This window comes from Callithrix jacchus, chromosome 7 (genome assembly GCF_049354715.1).
Source record: "Callithrix jacchus isolate 240 chromosome 7, calJac240_pri, whole genome shotgun sequence".
NCBI lineage: Eukaryota > Metazoa > Chordata > Mammalia > Primates > Cebidae > Callithrix > Callithrix jacchus.
The window spans coordinates 115,293,121-115,315,260 of NC_133508.1; the positions used below are offsets into that span (position 1 = coordinate 115,293,121).

The window sequence follows — 22,140 nt, forward strand, 5'->3', positions numbered from 1 at the left end:
CTGTCAGTGACTTGATTTTCTGAAAGGATGAATAACTCTCGGTAAGGCACGGCATAAAAAAGTACAGTCTTCCCTTGATTTCTGTAGTAATTGCAGTCCATAAAAATTCAGAATAAAAAATACTCTATGTGTAACACAGAATTAGGGGCCAGGCTTAAATAATAATAGTTTCCCCTTACCCTTCCAGCATGAATGTCTAGCAGGACATGTGAACGCCGTGTGGAATGCAAGGCAGTTCTTCATCAAGCTGGGCTTCTCAAGCATCGCAGTTCATACAGAATCCATAACCATGCCCTGCTTCCTTCAAATGCCAATGGTGCCATACAACCATTTTAACAAGCAAACAGACCCCTTGATATTTCTACCTGTTTCCGTAGAGGACAGTATGGCCTCTCACCCCCAGCAACACTGCTTTATACCTGGTTGCTAGAGGTTAAGTAATTGTCCTACATTGTGAAGTTAGAAGATGATAAAAAGGGAGGTGCGAGAGTGAGTGGGGATGGGAAACAACACGAGGGGAGAACAAGGAGAAAGATCTCCTGTTGGTTTTGTGCTTTTAGTTTTAGGATCCATCTTTTTAAAATGTTTTTTAGAGAGAGGGCCTCGTTCTATGCCTAGGTTGGCGTGCAGTGGTACAATCGTAACTCACTGCAACTTTGTTTATTTTTTGAGGTGGAGTCTCACTCTGTTGCCCAAGCTGGAGTGCAGTGGCTCAGTCTTGGCTCACTGCAACCTCTGCCTCCTGGGTTAAAGCAATTCTTCTGCCTCAGCTTCCTGAGCAGCTGGGATTACACACACCAACATACTTGGCTAGCTTTTTTGTGTTTTTGTAGAGACAGGGTTTTACTGTGTTAGCCAGGCTGGTCTTGAACTCCTGACTTCAAATAATCTGCCCGCCTTGGCCTCCCAAAGTGCTGGGATTACAAGTGTGAGCCACCGTGCCCAGACCTCACTGCAACTTTGAACTTCTAAACTCATGTGATCCTCTCACCTCAGGCCCCAAGTAGCTAGGACTGTAGACATATGCCACTATACTCAGCTAATTTTAAAATATTTCTGTAGAGCTAGGATTTCACTATGCTGCCCAGGATCAGTCTTATAGGATTGTAATTAAAAGAGTAAAACATGAGTTTCACGTGTTAAATTTGTGATGTTCTTCCTATGCACTAACAACGACCAAGCTGACAGCCAAATCAGGAATGCAATTTCATTCACAATTGCCAAACACACACACACACACCCCAGGAATACAGCTAACTAGGGAGGTGAAAGATCTCTACAAGCAGAACCATGAAACACTGCTTAAGGAAATCAGAGATTCGCTACCAAATGGAAAAACATTCCACGCTCATGGATAGGAAGAATTGATATCATTGAAATGTCCATATTGCCTAAAGCATTTTATAGATTCAATGCTATCTCTATTAAACTACCAAGGACATTCTTCAAATTAGAAAAAACTATTTTAAAATTCATATGGAACCAAAAAAGAGCCTGAATAGCCAAGGCAATCCTAAGCAAAAAGAAGAAAGCTGGAGGCATTGTGCTACCTGAGTTCAAACTATACTACAGGGCTATTGTAACCAAAACAACTTGGTCCTGGTACAAAAATAGACACATAGATCAATGGAACTGAAAAGAGAACCCAGAAATAATGCCACATACCTACAACTATCTGGTCCTTGACATACCTGACAAAAGTACTGGGGAAAGGATTCCATGTTGGAGAATGATGTTGGGATGACTGGCTAGCCATATGGAGAAGATTGAAGCTTGACCTTTTCCTTATACCATATACCAAAATTAAATCAAGATGGATTAAAAACTTTAACAAAATCCCAAATTATAAAAGCCCTGGAAGACAACCTAGGCAGTACCATTCTAGACATAGGAGTAGGCAAAGATTTCATGATGAAGACATCAAAAGCAATTGCAAGAAAAAACAAAAATTGATATATGAGATCTAATTAAGCTAAAAAGCTTTGCAGAGCAAAGGAAACTAACAACAGAGTAAATGGATAATCTAGAGAATGGGAGAAAATATTTGCAAACTATGAATCTGACAAAGGTCTAATATACAGCATTTATAAGGAAAGTTACAAGAAGAAAAAAACCAACCCCATTAAAAAGTGGGCAAAGGACCAGAACAGACACCTTTCAAAAGCAGACATACATGTGACCAACAATCATATTAAAAAAAGCTCAGCATCACTGATCATTAGAAAATGCAAGTCAAAACCACAGTGATATACCATCTCGTGTAAGTCTATTATTAAAAAGTTAAAAAATAACAGATGCTGGTAAGGTTGCAGAGAAAAAGGAACACTTATACACTGTTGTTGGAAGTGTAAATTAGTTCAACTATTGTGGAAGACAGTGTGGTGATTCCTCAAAGACCTAAAAACAGGACCTTTTTCACAAGATGACACTGAAAGTGAAGGAGGAAACTCCTGCCCCTCCTGAAGCCAAAGCCAAAGCGAAGGCTTTAAAGGCCAAGAAAGGAGTGTTGAAAGGGGTCCGCAGCCACAAAAAAGAGAAGGTCTGCATGTCACCTACTTTCCAGTGGCCCAAGACACTGCGACTATGGAGGGTATGCAAATATCCTCGGAAGAGCGCCCCCAGGAGAAACAAGCTTGATCACTATCCTATCACCAAGTTTCTGCTGACCACTGAGTCTGCCATGAAGAAGATAGAAGACAACAACACACTTGTGTTCATTGTGGATGTTAAAGCCAACAAGCATCAGATCAAACAGGCTGTGAAGAAGCTCTCTGACATGGATGTGGTCAAGGTCAGCACCCTGATTCGGCCTGATGGAGAGAAGAAGGCATATGTTCCACCAACTCCTGATTATGATGCTTTGGAGGATGCCAACAAAATTGGGATCATCCAAACTGAGTCCAGCTGGCTAATTCTAAACATATGTATATCTTTTCACCATAAAAACAAACAAACAAAAGGACCTAAAAGCAGACATGCTATTTGACCCAGCAGTCGCATTACCGGCTATACACCCAAATAGATCATTCTACTGTAGAGACCCAGGCAGGTGTGTGTTCACTGCAGCACCATTCACAATAGCAAAGAAAAAGACATGTAACCAACCTAAATGTCTATCAGTATAGACTGGATAAATAAAAAGTGGTCTATATATGCCATGGAATGCTATGCAGCCATAAAAAGAACAAGATCATGCCCTTTGCAGGAACGTGGATGGAGCTGGAAGCTATTATCCTTAGCAAACTAACTTAGGAACAGAAAACCACATGCTGTGTATTCCCACTTATAACTGGAAGTGAAATGATGAGAATGCGTGGACACACAGAAACAACAGGAACCGGGGTCCAGTGGAGGCTGGAGGTTGGGAGGAGGAGGAAGATCAGGGAGAATAACTAACGGGTACTAGGCTTAATACCTGGGTCATGAAATAATCTGTACAGCAAACTTCCATGACACAGGTTTATCTGTACAACCTGCACATGTACCCTGAACTTTAAATTAAAAAATTATGTAAAATTGCATAGTGATTTTAGAAAAATTTATGATGTTTCAAGCTTTTGTAATATCTTGAAGTGTCACCTGTTGCTGTGGCTATTTGACAGGCTTATAGAGTCCTATAGCAGTTGGGAAAGTTAGGGTGGAATGAGAGGAAAGCATAGGCTTTGAGATCAGATGGGAAGGAAGGTTTCAGAGAAGGGCGGCCTGTCCTGGGTTTGATTCCTGGAGATGCCATCTTCCAGCCGTTTTCTCACTGATAAAATGTACAGTGAATACCTACCTTATAGGACTGTTGTGAGAATTAAATGAAATAGCACTGTTAGGTGTCCAGAACAATGGCTTGAGAAATGTTACTCCTTTCTTCAAAAAAGATGCTGGATGACACTTATTTTTGCAAGTTTTTCTTTCTTTTCTTTTTTTTTGAGACAGAGTCTCATTTTGTCACCCAGACCGAAGTGTGGTTTTGTGGTCTCAGCTAACTGCAACTTCTGCCTCCTAGTTCAAGTGATTCTCCTGCCTCAGCCTCCTGAGTAGCTGGGAGTACAGTTGCCCACCACCGTACCCAGATAATTTATATATTTTTAGTAGAGATGGGGTTTCACCATATTGCTCAGGCTGGTCTCAAACTACTTACCTCAGGTGATTGGCCCATCTCAGCCTCCCAAAATGCTGGGATTACAGATGTGAGACACCATGCCAGGCCTCAAATTTTTCTTATAATTTTTCTGTGCTAGACCAGGTAAAATTTTCATTCTCCCACCCTTCGTCTAAATCCAGAAAATAAGAACAATTTAACGTCTATCTCTGTGGATGGTCCTCAGTCTAAACTATACGTATGGACTTCCGTTATAGTAACTAACCCAGACTCTTCTGATGAGGGTTCTTTCAGTAAAACTTAGTATAAATCTAATAAGTGAATTCAGTCAACTAAGTGGAACATTTCAGTTAAACGAGTAATAATGCATATGCCAATTTATTCAGAATCATTTTGTATGGCATTTGTCAATGCTTACTCTTCTAAGCCAGAAATAACCTTTTAGTAACATAGGTAGTTCTTCGTGTCGTATTTTTAGGCATAGAGAGTGCCTGTGATATAACTTGTTCCAGCATATAATTCTGTTATTCTACTTCCTCCCCTCACTGAACATTTAGAGTTAATATCCAACCGCCCCATATTCATTAAGTTTCCTAGAATCTTGATTGTTATGCGCAAGTTGTAAGGACTTCCATTTTCTCCCAAGAAGCCCAGGATTGGGGCATGTGGGGAAGGTTACTTCAATTGCAAGGGATAGAAGAACTCTACCACTGCCTTTCCTCAACATCCAAATCATATGATATTCCTTTTATCCTGTGCTGTCTAAGTCTCAGCATCTTGAAGCAAGAGCATGGTGATTTGATCAGCTTAATAAGAAATTCATTATAAACAGATTACCATATAATTGATATTCCAAACTTAGATGCTTCAGAGAGTGAAAGATAGTATTTGTATTGACTCTGGAACAACAGGGATAAACTGGGACCTAGAGTTATCCCAGTTATAACCGAACTGCTTGCTAGAAAAGGAGACAGAAGAAAAATATTATGTGAGAAAGTTTATCATATACTTATTAATTGCCAGCAATATATAAGCCCTTTCCTGGGCAATAAGGAAGGCTTTGCATTATAGGCGTCTGGGGAGGGCTAGGGAGAGGGAGAATGCGTGCTCATAAAAAGAGAAGCAGGTAGCGAGGGCTCAGTGTCAGCACCCAGACTGGAGTCAGGAGACTGGTACTCCTCGTCCTGGCTCTGGCTTGGTGACACATTCCTCGGAGTTGAGGATGGAGTCCCATGGTAGCCTGTCAGCTCCCGCCCCTGCTTGGTCCTCTCCCTCTCTTTTCTGAGTGCTCTGCCTCCCCCAACACCAGGAGTCTTGCAGGCAGGAATGGCAGTAATGTTGGCAAGCAGAGTTGGAAGAGACTGCTTGGTGAGAGTGGGGAACAGGGAGCTGATAATCAACAACTCCAGGCAAAGGTCAGTCTTTCAGCCAGGGCGGTGCCTGTGTATCTCCGTCTGTGACAGAATTCTGTTCTTGGCTGCGCTTCACCTTTTCCCAGTCTCAGTTTCCTGGGCTTACTCTATCCCTGGGGCAGGAAATGGTTCAAAATTGAAAACCCTGAACCTAGAAGAATCCTCACACACACTCCAGATTCAGGGCCAACCTTGCTTGTGGATTCAGTTTTACCAGGCCTACCCATAGGTGCATTTTCTTATGCTCTCAAACTTCCTAATGAATAATTTCAGTGTCTAAGGTAGTCAGTGAGTTTGCCTTCACTCTTTTCTCCCAAATTATTTATCCCCCTAATCTAGGGAACCCTGTAGTACATTTTTTAATTTTAATTTTTCGGAGACAGAGTCTCTCTCTATCCTCCAGGCTGGAGTGCAGTGGTGCAATCTTGGCTCACTGTAACCTCTGCCTCCAGGGTTCAAGTCATTCTCATACCTCAGCCTCCTGAGTAACTGGGATTACAGGGTCCTGCCACCATAATTTTTGTATTTTTAGTAGAGATGGGGTTTCACCATGTTGGCCAGGCTGGTCTCGAACTCCTGACCTCAGGTTATCTGCCTGGCTTCGCCTCCCAAAGTGCTGGGATTACAGGCATGAGCCACCACACCCTGCCCCTGTAGTACATTTTTATGATGCCTTTTAGGTGTCTTAGTTTAGAAGAAACATCAATTTATGTTCTCTCTCTCAAGATGTTTGGTGTTTTCTCAGGTGGCCTATTTTCCCCATAGAGTGCTCATCTCTGTCTGTCAGAATTCCTGCTCTAGGGAGTAGTAAGGAATAGACTGTCTTCCCCTGTCACTCCCTCTTGACACCTGAATGGCTCATCATGGTTGCTTTCCAGTTTTCCATGATTCATTTGGGTGTTTCTTAAATATCACACACTCTTCAGACATTTCATTGTAGGGGTTAGAATTCAGCCTCTTGGGCCAAAATGAACACAGTGCTCTGTGAACTTCTGCCAAACAAATTTTAAAGTTTTTTTTAAAGGATCCTTTTGAGGTCTAACAGCAATCTTTTACAAATTATATTTGTATATTTGTTCATTAAACTGAAAAGTTTAATCCACAAATCTCTTTACTAATAACTATGTATAATTTTCATGTTTTATAAACCATCCTATTCTAGCATATAAAATGTCCCTTGTTATAGTCTCCCCTTGTCTGTTTAGAATCTCTTACATTAAAAGCCTCCCTTAGTTTTAAACAAGAGGAGGCTTTTAAGAAGATAAGTGGTTCAGAAAGCATGGAAAATTTCACAGCACCGGACTGGGGGGATCACAGTGATTTATGATGTCTTTCAAATTGGCATCTAGTGTTGCAGCATTATTAGACTAGGATAAGCTCAGGTATCTCCTTTGAGTGTCAAAATACTGTGGGAGAGGATTATATATATCGCTACATGCATTTGATTTATCTTATTCGTTGATTTAGTATTTGTGTAATGTCCACAAAGGCAAGACTTACACCTATTCCAATTCTTTATCCTTTTCTTGTGTCTCAAGGACTGCTTTGGGATTTTGATTTTCTTGGACACACAGTTCCCTTTATTAGATTTCATTAGTAAAAATAAAATAAAATGTTCTTTTGGTTATTCTGGGAAGTCATTTGGTAGATTCAAAATATGAATTTGATGGGTTTTCTTTTTTTGGATAGAATTCTTATTTGTCATATTATTTTACTCATTAGTAATACCGAAAAAAGTGGTTCCACTGGAGAAGAGTACAAAGAGTGATGATTCACCTTTTATTTAAGGCTTGCCACTGCTGACCCAGGGCAGCTAATTTAGAAGTGAATCATTTATAGAAAGTTCTACACAGTTCAGGACAGGGCTTTACGCTCATGAAGGTCTAAATACAGCATACTGGTATCATGTTTCTCAATATCTGTCTTGTTGCCAAATTTATGTCTTTTCCAGCCCGTGAAACTTGTTTCTGGATTACTGTAGCTATTGACGAGATGAAGTCAAAGGCACTGTGTATATAAAATTATACATATTGTAAGACAAATCCTAGAAATTTAGTACATGAGTTATACTGGAAAAGTAACAGCCTTAAGATTTTAAATTACTGTGTTTATAATACAAAGAAACAAATGTAACTACTCATTTTAAAAATTAGTGGGAAGAAATTTTAAAATCATTTATAATAATTTAGATTAAATAATATATTACTATTTTGATATTTACTGTATAGTATGTTTGGCTTTTAAAGTCTAATTATAAATAGCTCTTTTATGCAAACTATCCTACTCCTTTTAGAAAGTGAGGGGTTTATTAAATGAACACAATGTATTTGGCTCCATACAGAGTATAAAACTGTATAGTCTCTTCTATAAGGCTTTGTTTTTTTTGGCTCCTCCTCCTCTTCCTCTTCTTTCTCTTTCTCCTTCTTCTACTCTCTCCTTTTCTCTTCCTCTTCCTCTACTTCTTCCTCTTCTTCCTCCTTCTTCTTCTCCTCTTCTTTCTTCTTTTTCTTTTTTCTTTATTTCTTTTTTTTTAAAGAAGCCCCACTGAGTTGCCCAGGCTGTCTCAAACTCCTGAGCTCAAATGATCCTTCTACCTTGGCTTCCCAAAAAACTGGGACTACAGGCATGTGCCATCATGCCTGTTTTCTAGAAGTTTTAAATTCAAAGCTGAGTTTATATTTACATCACAGCTACGGTATCATGGGTTAGGAAAAGCCCAAATTCTGGTTCTGACATTGTCATTTGCTAGCTATGTGACCCTACACAAATCACTTAACATGTCTGAGCTTGTTTTCTCCCCTGCAAAGGTCATATTGATACTTGTCTTCATGACCTGACTCACAAGGATTTAGTCGGGCTAATGTTTTAGCCAGTAACTTAGATGTCCCCACACAGATATTAGGTGTCAGAGAGTCACTGTAGGGCAGACAACTTGGACAACCAGGATTGGAGTCCGAGTTCTACCAATTACTATATATTTGACCCTTCACAAGCCATTTTCCCTTCTAAACCTTTGTTTTCTAATCTATAAAAAATGGTATTATGATACATCTAACATAAAATTGTTGTTGAGAATTAAACGAGGTAACATATGAAAGTAGCTGGTACATTAAGTAATCAATGTTTTTTGGACCTTAATGTTGATTTTGAAAAAAAATCTTTGCTGACCTTCCTCTCCCTAGCTCATTTGCTATCACATACAGCACTTCACTGGAAGTGGGAGCCAGTATCCCAACTGTATACAGTTGCCCAGTCTATGTATATAATGGAAGACTAGTTTGAGTTCTACAAGTTCCTTGATATGACACATTTACCAAATATTTTAGGGGCGATTACGTAGCATAAGACCCTCAGAGCCTTTTGGGAGAGTTTTGAGTACTGCGAGTCTGTTCCTATGGGTTAGCTAGAGCTGATCCTTTCTTCTTAAGCGCTCAGGGTACATGGCTGTTTTTTTCTCCCCCATAATTCTTTTGTTATTTGTTTTAGGTTATTTTTAATTTCTATAACTTTAAGGACAATGATTTAGATGGAAGTAAAATAATTATTGTTTTTCTCTTTGAGGAAGTCTTTGAGATTTAGATAATAAGAGCAACCCAGATAAAACCTTAGTCACTAGCAAAGGAAACATAATCCAGGTGGTTTTCTTATGTACAAATATGTAGTACTAACTCCTGATGAAAGTATGGTTTCTTTCCTTTCCTTTTTTTTGAGACAGAGTCTCACTCTGTTGCTCAGTATGGAGAGCAGTGGCTTGATCTCAGCTCACTACAACCTGCCTTCTGGGTTCAAGAGATTCTGCTGCCTCAGCCTCCTGAGTAGCTGGTACTGCAGGTGCATGCCACCACACCTGGCTATTTTTAAAATTTATTTTTAGTAGAGATGGGGTTGCACCATATTGGCCAGGCTGGTCTTGAACTTCTGACCTCAAGTGATCCACCCACCTTGGCCTCCCACAGCACTGGGATTTCAGGTGTAAGCCACTGTACTGGCCTTTTTCTTTATTTTCTATAATGACATTGGCTGCTATTTCTATAATGTTTATTTGAGATACAGTATAAAAATGAAAGCAAAGTTTTTGGGGAAGATTGAGATGTAGGAGAGTAGTCATATAAAAATAATTAGAATACTGCTTATGTTTAAAATCACATATACAAATAATGTAATTCCAGCTGCATAAGCCCATAATTTCTTCCAGAGGTCTTTGGAACATGTGAAATTTTTGGCCAGCTCAGTTCCTGTTTAAGAAAGGCATTTGACAAAAAAAGTTGGAAGTGGACTTCCAGGAGTTTTAAACGTGAATTTGGTGTGTTTTGGGAGAGATTTGTTAACCTGTTTGTGGACCAGAATATCTTTTGAAACACGAATGACAAATATTTATTTAATGCTATTCACAAAGCACATTGTGGAGTATATAATGGTGACATCAGGGAAAAAGCAATATTAATTGATATTAATGACTGTGCAATAGTTCAAACTTTTATTTTCCTAGCCATATTGAGTTTCAATGATAAATAATCATAACCATGTGGTAAGAATTTGAAAATACTGAAGAAAGTAACAATTTAATATAAATGCACAGCAAGGAAACTCTGCAAGTTATCCTTCAACAACAACAAAAGTTGAAGGATAATTTTTTTATGAGGAGAAATGAAATAGATCCTGGTTATGATATTAAAAGGGAAGGAAATCTGATATTTTAGGTCGTGTACTTTAAGAGGCTGTCAAGCCTAAGTCTACATATCATTGTTCAAGAAGCGCCTGCATTCCAGGAATAATAATAATAACCTTTAAATTGAGCCTTTTTATTTATTTAGTTAGTTTTTAGAGATAGGATCTTGCTTTGTCACCCAGGCTAGAGTGTAGTAGCACAATCATAGCTCACTGCAGTCTTGAACTCTTGAGCTCAAGCGATCTTCTTGCCTCAGTCCTAAGTAGCTGAGACTATAGGCATGTGTCACCATGCCCAGAAAATTGTTTTTAATTTAATTTTAAGAGATGTAGTCTTGCTTAGGTGACCAGTCTGGTCTTTTAACTCCTGACCTTAAGCGATCCTCTGACTTTGGCCTCACAAGAGCGTTTTAGTTTCAAAAGTACTTTTAAACATTTACTGAATTTTTCTAATGACCATTTGATATAGACCAAACTTTAATAATGCCACAGTTTACATGAGGATCAAGGAGGCAAAAATGACTCAACTAAACCCCCTGAGATTGAAGGGTACATAACTGGGACTAGATCTAGAACTCTACTCTTTATCCATTATTTTCTTCTCTTGTGTTTCCTTTTCTCTTCTTCCTATTTAACAGCATGACAAGAATGAGACAGTTTCAGTCTATCGAATTATTTATTTTACTGATATTGGAAGTAAGGAGGAGGGATTGTCTGAAATTTTTGTTAGGGGTGATAGAATATGAAATTAGGATGCCATAAAACCTCAGTATATTAAACACAATTCACCACATACTTCAGATATTTTTTAAAGGATAAAATGAGATAAAAGGCAGAAAGAACTTTTAAACTGTGAGGAATTATAAAGAAACAAGGTATAATCATTCTATCAGTTAGGAACCTTTTAATTGAAAGTAACAGAAAATCCAACCCAGAATGGCTTGGTGAAATTTATTGACTCATGTAACTAAACATTCTGGGATAGGATTGTGTATCAGAGAGTGTGTTTTCAGCTGCAAGTAACAGAAGACTACTTACTCAAACTAGCTAAAACAAGATAACTTATTATTTTACATAAAAGAGAGCTGAGTGTGGTAGCTTGTGTCTGTAATACCAGCACTTTCGGAGGCCAGGGCAGGAGGATCACTTAGGCCCACAAGTTTGAGACCAGCCTGGGCAACATGGTGAGACCATGTCTCTATGAAAAATAAACAAATTAGTTGGTGGTATGTGCTTGTGGTCCCAGCTACTGGGGAGGCTGAGGCAGGAGGATCACTTGAGCCTAGGGGGTTGAGGCTGCAGTAAGCCATGATCATGCCACTTTGTTCCAGCCTTGGTGATAGAGACAGACCCTGTCTCAAAATAAATAAAAGGGGTAGTAGAGTGGGCTCCAAATTGATTAACTGAGTAACTCACCAATGTCACCAAGGACTTAGGTTTATTTCATCTTTTTGCTTCGCCATTCTTGGCATTGGTATCTTTCTCAGCTGGCAGGAAGATGGTGGTAGAAATTCCTAGACCACATACAGATAAGGCAACATACAGAGGAAGAAAGGGACTGTCTCTTCCTGTGTTTCTTTATTAGGCATGAAAAAAATCTTTTCCAGAGCTTCCTGGACATCTTCTTCTGTGTCTTAGAGGCTGGCATTGGGCCACATGCTACTCCTGAACCACCACTTAGGCCAGTTCACTTTTATGCCTGGAACAGGGGCTGTGAGTCATTTTCCTCCAAAGTGCTTGCAAAGTGTACACATCTGGGAATTGTGTTAGGAGGGGAAAAGAGTGGATAATTTGCAGTGTCCACTCCTGACTGTCTTTAAGTAAGATGGGAGCCAGAGGCTCTGTGCTCCTCCATGTCAGCATTGTTGCCAGGCCCACTCTTCTAATGTTTGAGTGACAGCTGCCATCATTTTAGACTTCACACAATTTAGAAGAAGTGAGGAAGAGAGAACCAGTGTTTGGTAGCTTCCATGGAAAAGAGAAGAGGATTCTTCCCCCAAAACCCGAATACGTTCATTCTTGGATCTTCTTGGCCTAAACTAGTAGTCATTAAACAATTTTTAAAAATAAATCTATAGTTTTATTAAGACAAAAACTGACAGTGTAGTATGAAATTTACATTTAAACAAAGTTTCGCAGAAATCTAACACATGCCTAAAAAGATTTTTACAATGTAGCTCTAGATGCAAGTCTAAACAATATCAAGAACTGATGGATCTCATGACTCAAGACAGAGCATTTTGGGTATGTTACTTCTTAGGATTTCTTAAAGAGTGTGTGTGTGTGTGTGTGTGTGTGTGTGTGTGTTTTAAAGTGAACCACTGCCCAGCATGAAAGTTTAATCTTCTCCTGGGACCAAGCCACCCAACTCTGGAATCAATTCAGTGAAACTTGTGCTGTCAGTGACTGAACCCTGCCACCAATGGTTTCAGAGTTCAAACCTCAAAAAAAGAGAATGGCTCCAAGAGTTCTCCCCACTAAGAGCATAGGCCCTTGTCTTTCCCTACTGTCTTATCTCCTCTACCACCCTCTTCCTCTTCCCCAACACCTCAGCCAGTGGCTTGGATGAACAAGCTGATTTTTATAATTTTGTTATTGGAAAAGAAAGGTCTTCTAATTTCAGGAATTAGCACCTCTGAGAGAGAACGATCTGCTTGTACTGCATACTCTCCAATAAAAGACCTTCCCTCCTCAGTCAATTTCCATTTCCAAAATGGTAACTTGGTAACTTATGAACTGGCTTAGTCCTTTGTGGGGAACAGCAGTAAGTTTAGGCAGGGAACACCTTGGCTTATAGTTTCAGACATTCACAGCTTTTAAACAGTCTCTCACAGTCCTTATTTATGGTGCCAATGACATTTTTTTGAAAAGTAAAATATTCTGGACATAGAAGCATATCATTAGTTGTCTGTTCTTTCCATTGCTTCACCATTTCCGCTTTCAGGCCCCCAAATTTAATCAAAATGATGCTACCCATCTCCCTTTCTCCCCTCCCCAACCCTCCCTCCCCAAAATAATACACCAGTAATAGCCAAAAACTACACACATGCTATGCTGTATTGGGAAGAAGGTTGTGGGTTCAAAAACTACACACATGCTATCTTCTATTGGGAAGAAGGCTGTGGGTTGTGGAGATGCTCGTTGAATATCTACAGTATTTTTTTGCCCTCCCACACACCCAATTCTGCAAGTTTTGTCCTTCATAGAAGGCCCTTTGCTTTTCTCAGCAAAGTGCAGAAGAGGTTGCCTTGAAACACTTATCCCCCTTCCCCTCCACTGGGATGGGTGTGCAAACTGTACAGCTTGGAACGGCTTTAAAGCACTTGGGCTGCTGCAGGGCACAGAAACTATACTGGCTCTTCAAAGGACATCTTCTCAAGCCACCTCAGTGGTGTCAAGACAAGTAGAACTCCTTCCCTTCCCACTTGAAACCCACAGTCAGATGTGACAGGGGCTGGTACTCAGGAGAGTTAATTCTTGTCATCTTTTTTGTCATCATCCTCCGAGGGGCAGGAATGCCACGTCAGCCTTTCCTCATAGAAGGATATGACAACCTGTGGGCACTTGACATTGGCTTCCTTGGCAGGGACCAGGTCAGCCTCATCAGAGTGTTTCCATTTCATTAGGAACATGAGCTCTCCACTGGAGTCTGTAGCTCCAATAATCCGCTCTGGCTCCAAACCTCGAGCAAAGCCTCGTGGCTTTTCTGACTCTTCTTTCTTCTTTGGTTTGCTTTCCTCTCCCTTATCTTCAGAATCAGAATCAGCTTTGCGCTTGCCTCCCTCCGATTTATCTGTCTCATGTGCTGTTTTCTGTGACTGCAGAAACTCGGCAATGAGGTCGGGGCAATCCAGATTCTCTTCTGGCTCCCATGTGTTGTCCTCATCTGAGAACCCCTTCCACTTCAGGAGGTACTCCACTTTGCCCTTTACCACTCGGCGGTCGAGAACTTTTTCCACCACATATTCCTCTTCCTCCTCTTCTAGCACCTCCTCCACTTTCTTCTTCTTTTGTTTTTTCCCCATAGTGCCCACCAGCTTTCTGATATAAAGGGTGACGCTGCTCAGAGCAGGGCCCAAACGCTGGAGAGGAATTGGTGCAGCGCTACCGGCATGTGGGGTCGGCCGGAGGAGTGGCGCCCAGGAAGGCAGCGAGCCGGGTGGCTGCAATGGAGCACCTCACTGGAGCGGCACCGCAGGCCCAGGCCAACGGCCCTCCTCTCAACGAACAAAAGAGCCTCGCACTCTGCGCTGCCCGCCACCCGCACCGCGCAGGCGCGGCGACCCGCCGCATGACCATCATTAAAGAATTTTAACCTGAGGATGTGGTCACTCCCACCCAAGCTACCATATGGCTTAAAATGGGGAAGAGAAGTTTCCAAAGGAAAATTAGGGGGAAAGGGAATAGATACTGAAGATGTTGATGTCTAACAGACAGCAATAATTTAAGGCCCTCCATCTTCTGGCCCCAAAGGGCAATTGCTTTCTCCTTCAATTAGTCCGTCTTCCATATAGATAAGGCAGAGTGATAAGCATGCAGTCCCCAACCTTTATGGCACCAGGACTGGTTTTGTGGAAGACAATTTTTCCATGGATTGGGGTGAGTGGGATGATCTCGGGATGAAACTGTTCCTCCTCTGATCATCAGGCATTAGATACTCATAAGGAGCTGGCAGCCTAGATCCCTCACTTGTGCAGCTCACACTAGGGTTAATGCTCCTGAGAGTCTAATGCCACTCCTGAGCTGACAGAAGGCAGAACTCAGGCGGTAACGCTTGCCCGCAGCCACTTACCTCCTGCTGTGTGGCCTGATTCCTAACAGGCCATGGACCGGTATTAGTCTGCACTTGGGGGTTGGGGACCCCTGCAATAAGATGAATAAACTAATAAGAAAAAATCCCTACCTATTAAAAGTGTTTTTTATTTTTCTTTTGAGATAGAGTCTTGCTCTGTCACCCAGGCTGGAGTGCAGTGGTATGATCTCGGCTCACTGACACGTCTGCTTCCCAGGTTCAAGCGATTCTCCTGCCTCAGCCTCCCAAGTAGCTGGGATTACTGGTGTCTGCCACCATGCCTGGCTAATTTTTTGTGTTTTTAGTAGAGATGGGGTTTTGCCATGTTGGCTAGGTGGGTCTTGAACTCCTGTCCTCAGGTGATCTGCCTGCCTCAGCCTCCCAAAGTGCTGGGATTACAGGTGTGAGTCACTCTGCCCAGCCTATATACATGAGATTTTAAAGTTGAACTGCTCAATATTGTAACCACTTGCCATATTTGGATACTGAGCACTTTAAATGTGCCTGGTTCTTCCAAATTGAGACAAGATGAAAGGGTAAATACATGCTAGATCTTAAAAACTTAATAAAAAATATAAACTATCTTAATTTTTATATTGATTATATGTTGAAATGACAATACTTTGGATATACTGGGTTATATGATTGTAAATTAAATTAATTCAGCTATTCTTACTTTTGTTACTGTGACTATTAGAAAATTTAAAATTATCTAGCTTACACTGTATTTTTATTGTGCAGTGGTACTCTAGAAAATGAAATAGTCATGAGTACTCCATCTGTTGTGGAAATAGGCAATGATGGCAGTAAAGCAACAAATAGAGATACCCCAGAAGGTGTTAAGGATTTCATTTTACAATGAAAAACATCATTAAGATTATATCTAGTGGATCAGTCATTTTCCTTGTGTTGTATGATACCTTGTTATGATATCTTCTCTGATTGAGTTTAGTTTGTCCACCAGAGAGTGTTATATATATATAAAAAAGTTAAGCGCTGCCTTTCACTGCCTGTTGTGTAATGTACTTAGATTTTGGAAGCAGCTATTTCTTATAGGAACATTGATAGTATGGCCACTTCACTGTTAATTTTATTGTTTTCTTCCCTATCATGTGAGTACGAACGAGGGTAGGAAAGCTCACAGTTGATTCTTGAAGTTCCTTTGGATTTAAATGTTCATTGCTTTTTGATGAGTGGATGAGCAGAAACTTTGCATTATTTAGAAAGTGTATCACTTTCTTATTTAGCAGTTCAAAATGCAAAATCTTTGAGGATGCTTGAATTTCTAGACCTTTATCACATACTTAGAGGTATATTTGCTGATAGTTGTGCATTGATACTGTGTGAGTGGTAGGTTCTAATTCTCCCACAAAGAACTGATCTGAAGTCATGGAGCTTTTATTCCACCTTGCAGTGGCTATCACATTCCTACAGGTTTTCAACATAGCTTCCCATGGAGCTTCATTCACTGAAAGATATAGCTGGCTCCATTCCTTCCAGAAAAAAAGAAACGAATGCCTTTCCTGCCAACTTTTGGCTGCCCAGAATGGAATGTTCTTCTGCAGGGGAGGAAGCACGATGGAAAAGGGTTTTTCTACCTGCAGGAAATCTAATGTTTGCTCTGTAGTGAAGCATGTGGAAAGTTGAAAGAAAGGAAGCAAAGGAAGAGGCTTGGTAATTAGAAGTTCAGTTTGAGATTTCCTTTTTTTTTCTTTTTGTTTTTCTCTATCCAGCTAAACGATCATTGTATTGTAATGTTTTTTCCCCCCTATCTAATGGGTAAATTGCTTTTATATTGGCGGTGTTTGGGATCCACAAAGCATGCCATTGACAGATTCACTGGAAAAAAAAAAAACAACAAGGAGAAAAACTATTTCTTCTACTTAACTTCCCATCATTTTGTGAAGGAGAGTCAGAAAACCTGTTTTCTACACATACTTTCTTCCCCCTCTACCCATTCAAATGATTTTTGTCAGCAAACTAATATGCCATTGATTTTTCAATTAGGATCAGAAATATGCACCATTCTTGACTTAACTGACTTTTTGTCCCACTGAGAACAATACACTTTTTGCAGTAGAGAATATTTGCAAAAACTCACTATCTGCAAAACGGAATATATTTTGCCCTTTACTGGGAACATAAAGGGTTAAATTAAAGGCCCAGCAAGGACTGGGATGAAAAGAGGACAGGGTAGGGGTCAGTAGCCAGTGACCTTTTTTTTGTCCTCATCACTAGCTCCTTTAACACACCTCTGGGATTTGGTCTGAGCTTGGCCAAATGCTCTTAACCATTGATTGTGTAGCAGGGAGAGCTTTATTTTATGAGGCTCTTCTGATTCAGATACATTTTGACATGGCCTAAAAAGCCATTCCAGTGTGTAGTCAGTGCACCCTATTTCTGAGCAGCATGCAGGTTATGGATGTGTTAAGGCTTAATCAAGGTTCTGGTGGGAATCAGGACTGATGTGAAAAACTCCAGGATGCTGGGAGAGGATTGAGAGTGAGGCCTGTGGTAAAGATCCGGGATGGAGGAAGGGCTTGCAGTGTCTGTGGTAGACATTACCTGATAAATTTCATTTAGTCATTTTGGCATGAAACAGCCATATTAAAATGCCCTTCTTTGGCTTGTTACATAGCAGCTACTCAATACGTGCTTGTTGAACTTAGCTTCTTAACCAGTGACATCTTTGCAACCTTGCTTCTCTTCTATAATTTGGGCCCCATAAGTTTCCCAGATTATGGTTGACAAACTTAAGTTGCACTGCACATGTTAGTCAAATGAGTCATATTTCTGAAGGAAAATGAGATCAAATAAAGACTTGGTAAACATAAAAGCCCCTTTGAAATCTCCTTACAACTTTTCACTGTTTGGTTCCTTTTTTGCTTTCTTTCTACCATCACATGAATTGGTACGAGTTGTTTTAAAATCTCCAGACCTCAATCTCATGACCCCCCCTCCCCATTTTTTTTTTAAATTAAGGGACTGGGTTAATAGTCCTTGAAGTCCATTTTAGTTCTAAAACATAGTCATTTTAACACCTCATTCACTAATTAAATTGCTTTTTTCAGTCACTATAATGCAAGATAAATAAACTGTCTATATTTAAAAAATGTATTTACTACTTTCGAATACAGGCTTGCCTATATTTTCATTGTAGTATATGCATGATGCAGACCTTTGGGACTATCACCTTTGATTTCAGCATTGTAAAATGTCAGGTCACTTGGCATAAACCACTTTGAAATTGGTAAGACCTGAACTCAAATCCTTGGCTCTGACAAGTACTGGCTGTATGACCTTAGAGAAATTACTTAATTTTGCCAGGCTTCAATTTCCTCATTTGTAATATGGTGATACCAATGTATGTTATAAAGTTACTGTAAAGGTTAAGTGAGATAATGGGATGTAAATTGTCTAGCATGAAGCCTGGCCTATAGGAAACCCTCAATACATGTTACCTAATGCTACCGTACAAAAATGTGTCCCAGATTCTCTCCAGCCAACATAAAAACACATTTTATGATGTAACTCTTTGTATCATAAATTGAGTATTCCAGTCAATAAATATTTATGAATAAATTAATGGTGAGATATATTCTAAATGGAAATGGACCTGAATTTTTCTTTTTCTTTGCAGATCTTATATTGCACTTTAAACACACCTAGAGTTGACATGGAAAGACTCTTAGGAGGACAATTAGGACTACAAGATTTCATGTTTGCCCATGTGAAAGGAATCAAAAAAGAAGTGAATGTGTATAAATCCGAGGATTCACTTGGTCTCACCATTACAGATAATGGTGTTGGCTATGCTTTTATAAAGGTAAGTTTTAAAAAATTACAGTGTAACCTAATTGACGGTAACATTTAAGAAAATCTACCAGGTCAAAGAGAGTTACAAATGATCTTCAGAGTGAGAGCCAGCTCAGCAAGAATGCGTGAATTGGTGATGTTTCTCTTTCATTTGAAAAATGTTCAGACATCAGTTTGTGTTTATCAGTTTCTTGAATTTCTTCCTTTTAGTTGAAACCTCCTCTAGAATTTGAAATAACTGAAAGGAAAGTCTAACTCTGGTGCCTAGTGATTATCAATGTAAGCTTTTCCATGTCTGTAGGTTTTAACATCTGATGACTTTCAGGCTGATTTCATTGAATTAGTGTTATTTCCAACTATTCATACTTTTGACCGCCTTATTTACATCTTTAAAAATGCTCTTCAAAACTTTAAGAAGTATAAAAAGTTAGATTTCCATATGTGTGAGTGTATTAGTGAATTCAACCAACCACAGATTGAAGATAGTTGAAAAAAATTACATCTGTACTGAACATGTACAGACTTTTTTCTTGTCATTATTTCCTAAACAGTATAGTATAACTGTTTACATAGCATTGACATTTTATGTTAGATGTTATAATCTAGAGATGATTTAAAGTATATAGAAGGATGTGCATAGATTATATGCAAATACATCATTTTATAGCAGGGACTTGAACATCCATAGGATTTGGGTGTTCATGGTGGGTCCTGGAACCAATCCCCTATGGATACCCAGGGCCAATTATAATTCCTTTATTCAAATACAAAGAGAGCAATATAGAGCTTCAAAGGCAAGAGAAAAGTTTGAAATGGCATAAAAATAAGAACTGAGGAGAAAAAGATAGACTCATCTCTTAAACATAACAGTTCTATTATTGTAATACGTAGTTATAATAACTGACTTACATAGAATGCATGTACTAGGCACTTTGCTACAATTTCTCATTTAATCCTCACAATTCTATTTGGTTGGTATTATATTTTTTCTTTGCATTTTTTGTTGTTGTTGTGATATAAGGCTTTTTAAAAATTTCATTATGCAAAGCAATTTTGTTTGAAGACGGGGTTTCATGGCATCTTTAATATATAGCTTAGTGAATGTTTACATACTCACTCCTCTTTAATCATTACCCAGATCTGGATAAATTGCATTTCTGCAACCCACAAGGCTCATTTATGCCCCTTCCCAGTCAATACTCTTTCCCCACAAAGTAGCCATTATTCTGCCATCTATTGCCATGAACTTCATATAATCATATATTATGTACTACACTACTTTTGGCTTCTTTTGCTCAAAAAGATGCCTATGAGATCCATGGATATGTCCTATTTCCAAGCCTGTTTTACAGGTATGGAAACAGGATCAGGAAGGTTAAATAGCTTGCCCAAAGTTAAACAGCTGGACAAATTCAGGATTTGGATCCATGAGGTCTGACTTCAGAGCTGGGACTTCTACTCATTCAGTTAAGAATTAATGATAGACTTCATGCAACAGGGCATATTTTGTGCCTTTATTTTGTCCAAATCCTGATTTGCTGATGCACTGTCATCATTAAAAATAATCTTAGGGAAGTTATTCTTAACTGTAAATGGGACTTTCGCTTCCCACTTGATAGAATGGCTATTTTTAGCTTGGCAAAAGATATGACTGTGCTGAAGGTTGAGTGAGTGATCAAATGGAAAATCTGTGTTTGGGAAAGTCATATGGGATTATCCAAGGGAAGCTTAGGACATGAGGCACAGGCAGCAGAGAAGGGCTTGGAAGTTTCACAAACATGCGTGGATTTTTAAAACAGCCTCTGACATTCAGAGCTTGTCTTTCTATTTTTTAAAAAAATGCTTTGTCAAACATGTGCCTGCCTCAGCGCATGTGCCTCCACTAGTCACTAGCGCTGTGGAGACATAGGACATAGTAGCAAAGGAGAAAGCAAGGTATAATCTAAGCTGCCAACATATAGTTCAACTTAGAAGACAGATGCATATTATACTGTACACACAGTTGGTGACATTTTTAAAAAATTGGGAGAAGATAATTTCAAACTTATAGAAATATAATAATACAAAGAACTCCATACATCATTTATCCAAATCTCCAATTTTTACTATTTGCCATGTTTGATTTTTTTGTTCTCTCTCTTACACACACACATATATACTCTTTACCCCTTAATACTTCAGAGTGTAATTACTAAGAACAAGGGTATTCTCTTATATATAACTACAGTACAATTATGGAATTCACAAGTCTAATATTGATATAATACTTTTAAAATAATCAATAGTTCACATTATAGTTGTATCAGTTGTCCTACTTGTATTTATTATTTTTCTCCCATACAGATCCAGTTTAGGATCATACATTTCATTCATGTCTTTTTAGTCTTTATAATCTAGAATAGTTGTCATGTCTTTTTAGTCTTCCTTAATCTAGAATAGTTCCTCAGCCTTTTATAGAATGTCCCTAAATTTGGATTTTTCTGTTGTTTCCTCATGTTGATAAATAGATTGTGTATTTTTGGCAGGAAAATTACATAAGTGATGCTGTGTCCTCAGTGCACTGCATCAGAAGGTACTTGATGTTGGTTTGTCTTATTGTTTGTGATGTTAATTTTTGTCACTTATCTGAGGTAGTGTCCACCAGTCTTTTTTACTACAAAATTATTTTCCTTTGTGATAAGTAATTGTGGAGAGATGCTTTGATATTATGAAAATATCCTGTTTTCTTATATGCATCGCACAGATTTAGTATCTGTCGATGAGTCTTGCCTGAATTAATTTTTCCTATAATGGTTGAATAAATGATTATTTTTCTAATTCCATCATTCCTTATATATTTCTCTGAAAGCATTTTATTATAGGGAAAAAGCTGCTCTTATTTATTGTCAACATGTGTACATGATTTTATATTTTACTCAGTGGGTTATAGTCTATTACTATCAATTATTTTGATGCTCAAGTTTCCCGAGACTTGGCCTGCAGAAATCCCTGTAAGTGGGCCCCCATGTCTTTTTGACATGGCTCCTGTCATTTTATTGAGTAGGTTCTTAATTTCTGGCACAACACGGTGTTCTAGACCTATCTTGTATCTCCTTTTCCCGAGGCCTAGAATCAACCATTTCTCTAGGGAGCTCTGATTTTTACTAGAGATTCATATTTGAAAGTCAAGTCCTGGTATTATCTATGCTCATACATTGCTACTGGAATGCATTATTTCTAGATCCTTTCAGTGGTAGAAGTAGAGAACATGTTTATTAGAAATTATGAATGGGGCTAGGCATGGTGGCTCAAGCCTGTAATCCCAGAACTTTGGGAGGCTGAGGTAGGTGGATAACTTGAGGCCAGGAATTTGAGACCAA

The 22,140-nt window shown here is 39.2% G+C and overlaps 1 protein-coding gene and 1 pseudogene across 3 annotated transcripts in view; one reads left to right on the plus strand and one right to left on the minus strand.

Moving 5' to 3' along the window:
* The window catches only part of GIPC2 (GIPC PDZ domain containing family member 2), a 91,474-nt gene that overhangs the window by 18,226 nt on the left and 51,108 nt on the right, over positions 1-22,140 (plus strand). For 2 of the 3 annotated variants that reach the window (XM_035251965.3, XM_002751000.5), the window contains exon 2: positions 18,606-18,791. In XM_035251965.3, coding sequence (XP_035107856.2) covers positions 18,606-18,791 — 186 coding nt within the window. Of the gene's footprint in view, positions 1-14,429; positions 14,773-18,605; positions 18,792-22,140 lie in introns of those variants that run through there. The other variant, XM_035251964.3, reaches the window with a different exon arrangement.
* On the minus strand, positions 12,480-14,402 carry LOC100403442 (chromobox homolog 1 pseudogene; annotated as a pseudogene).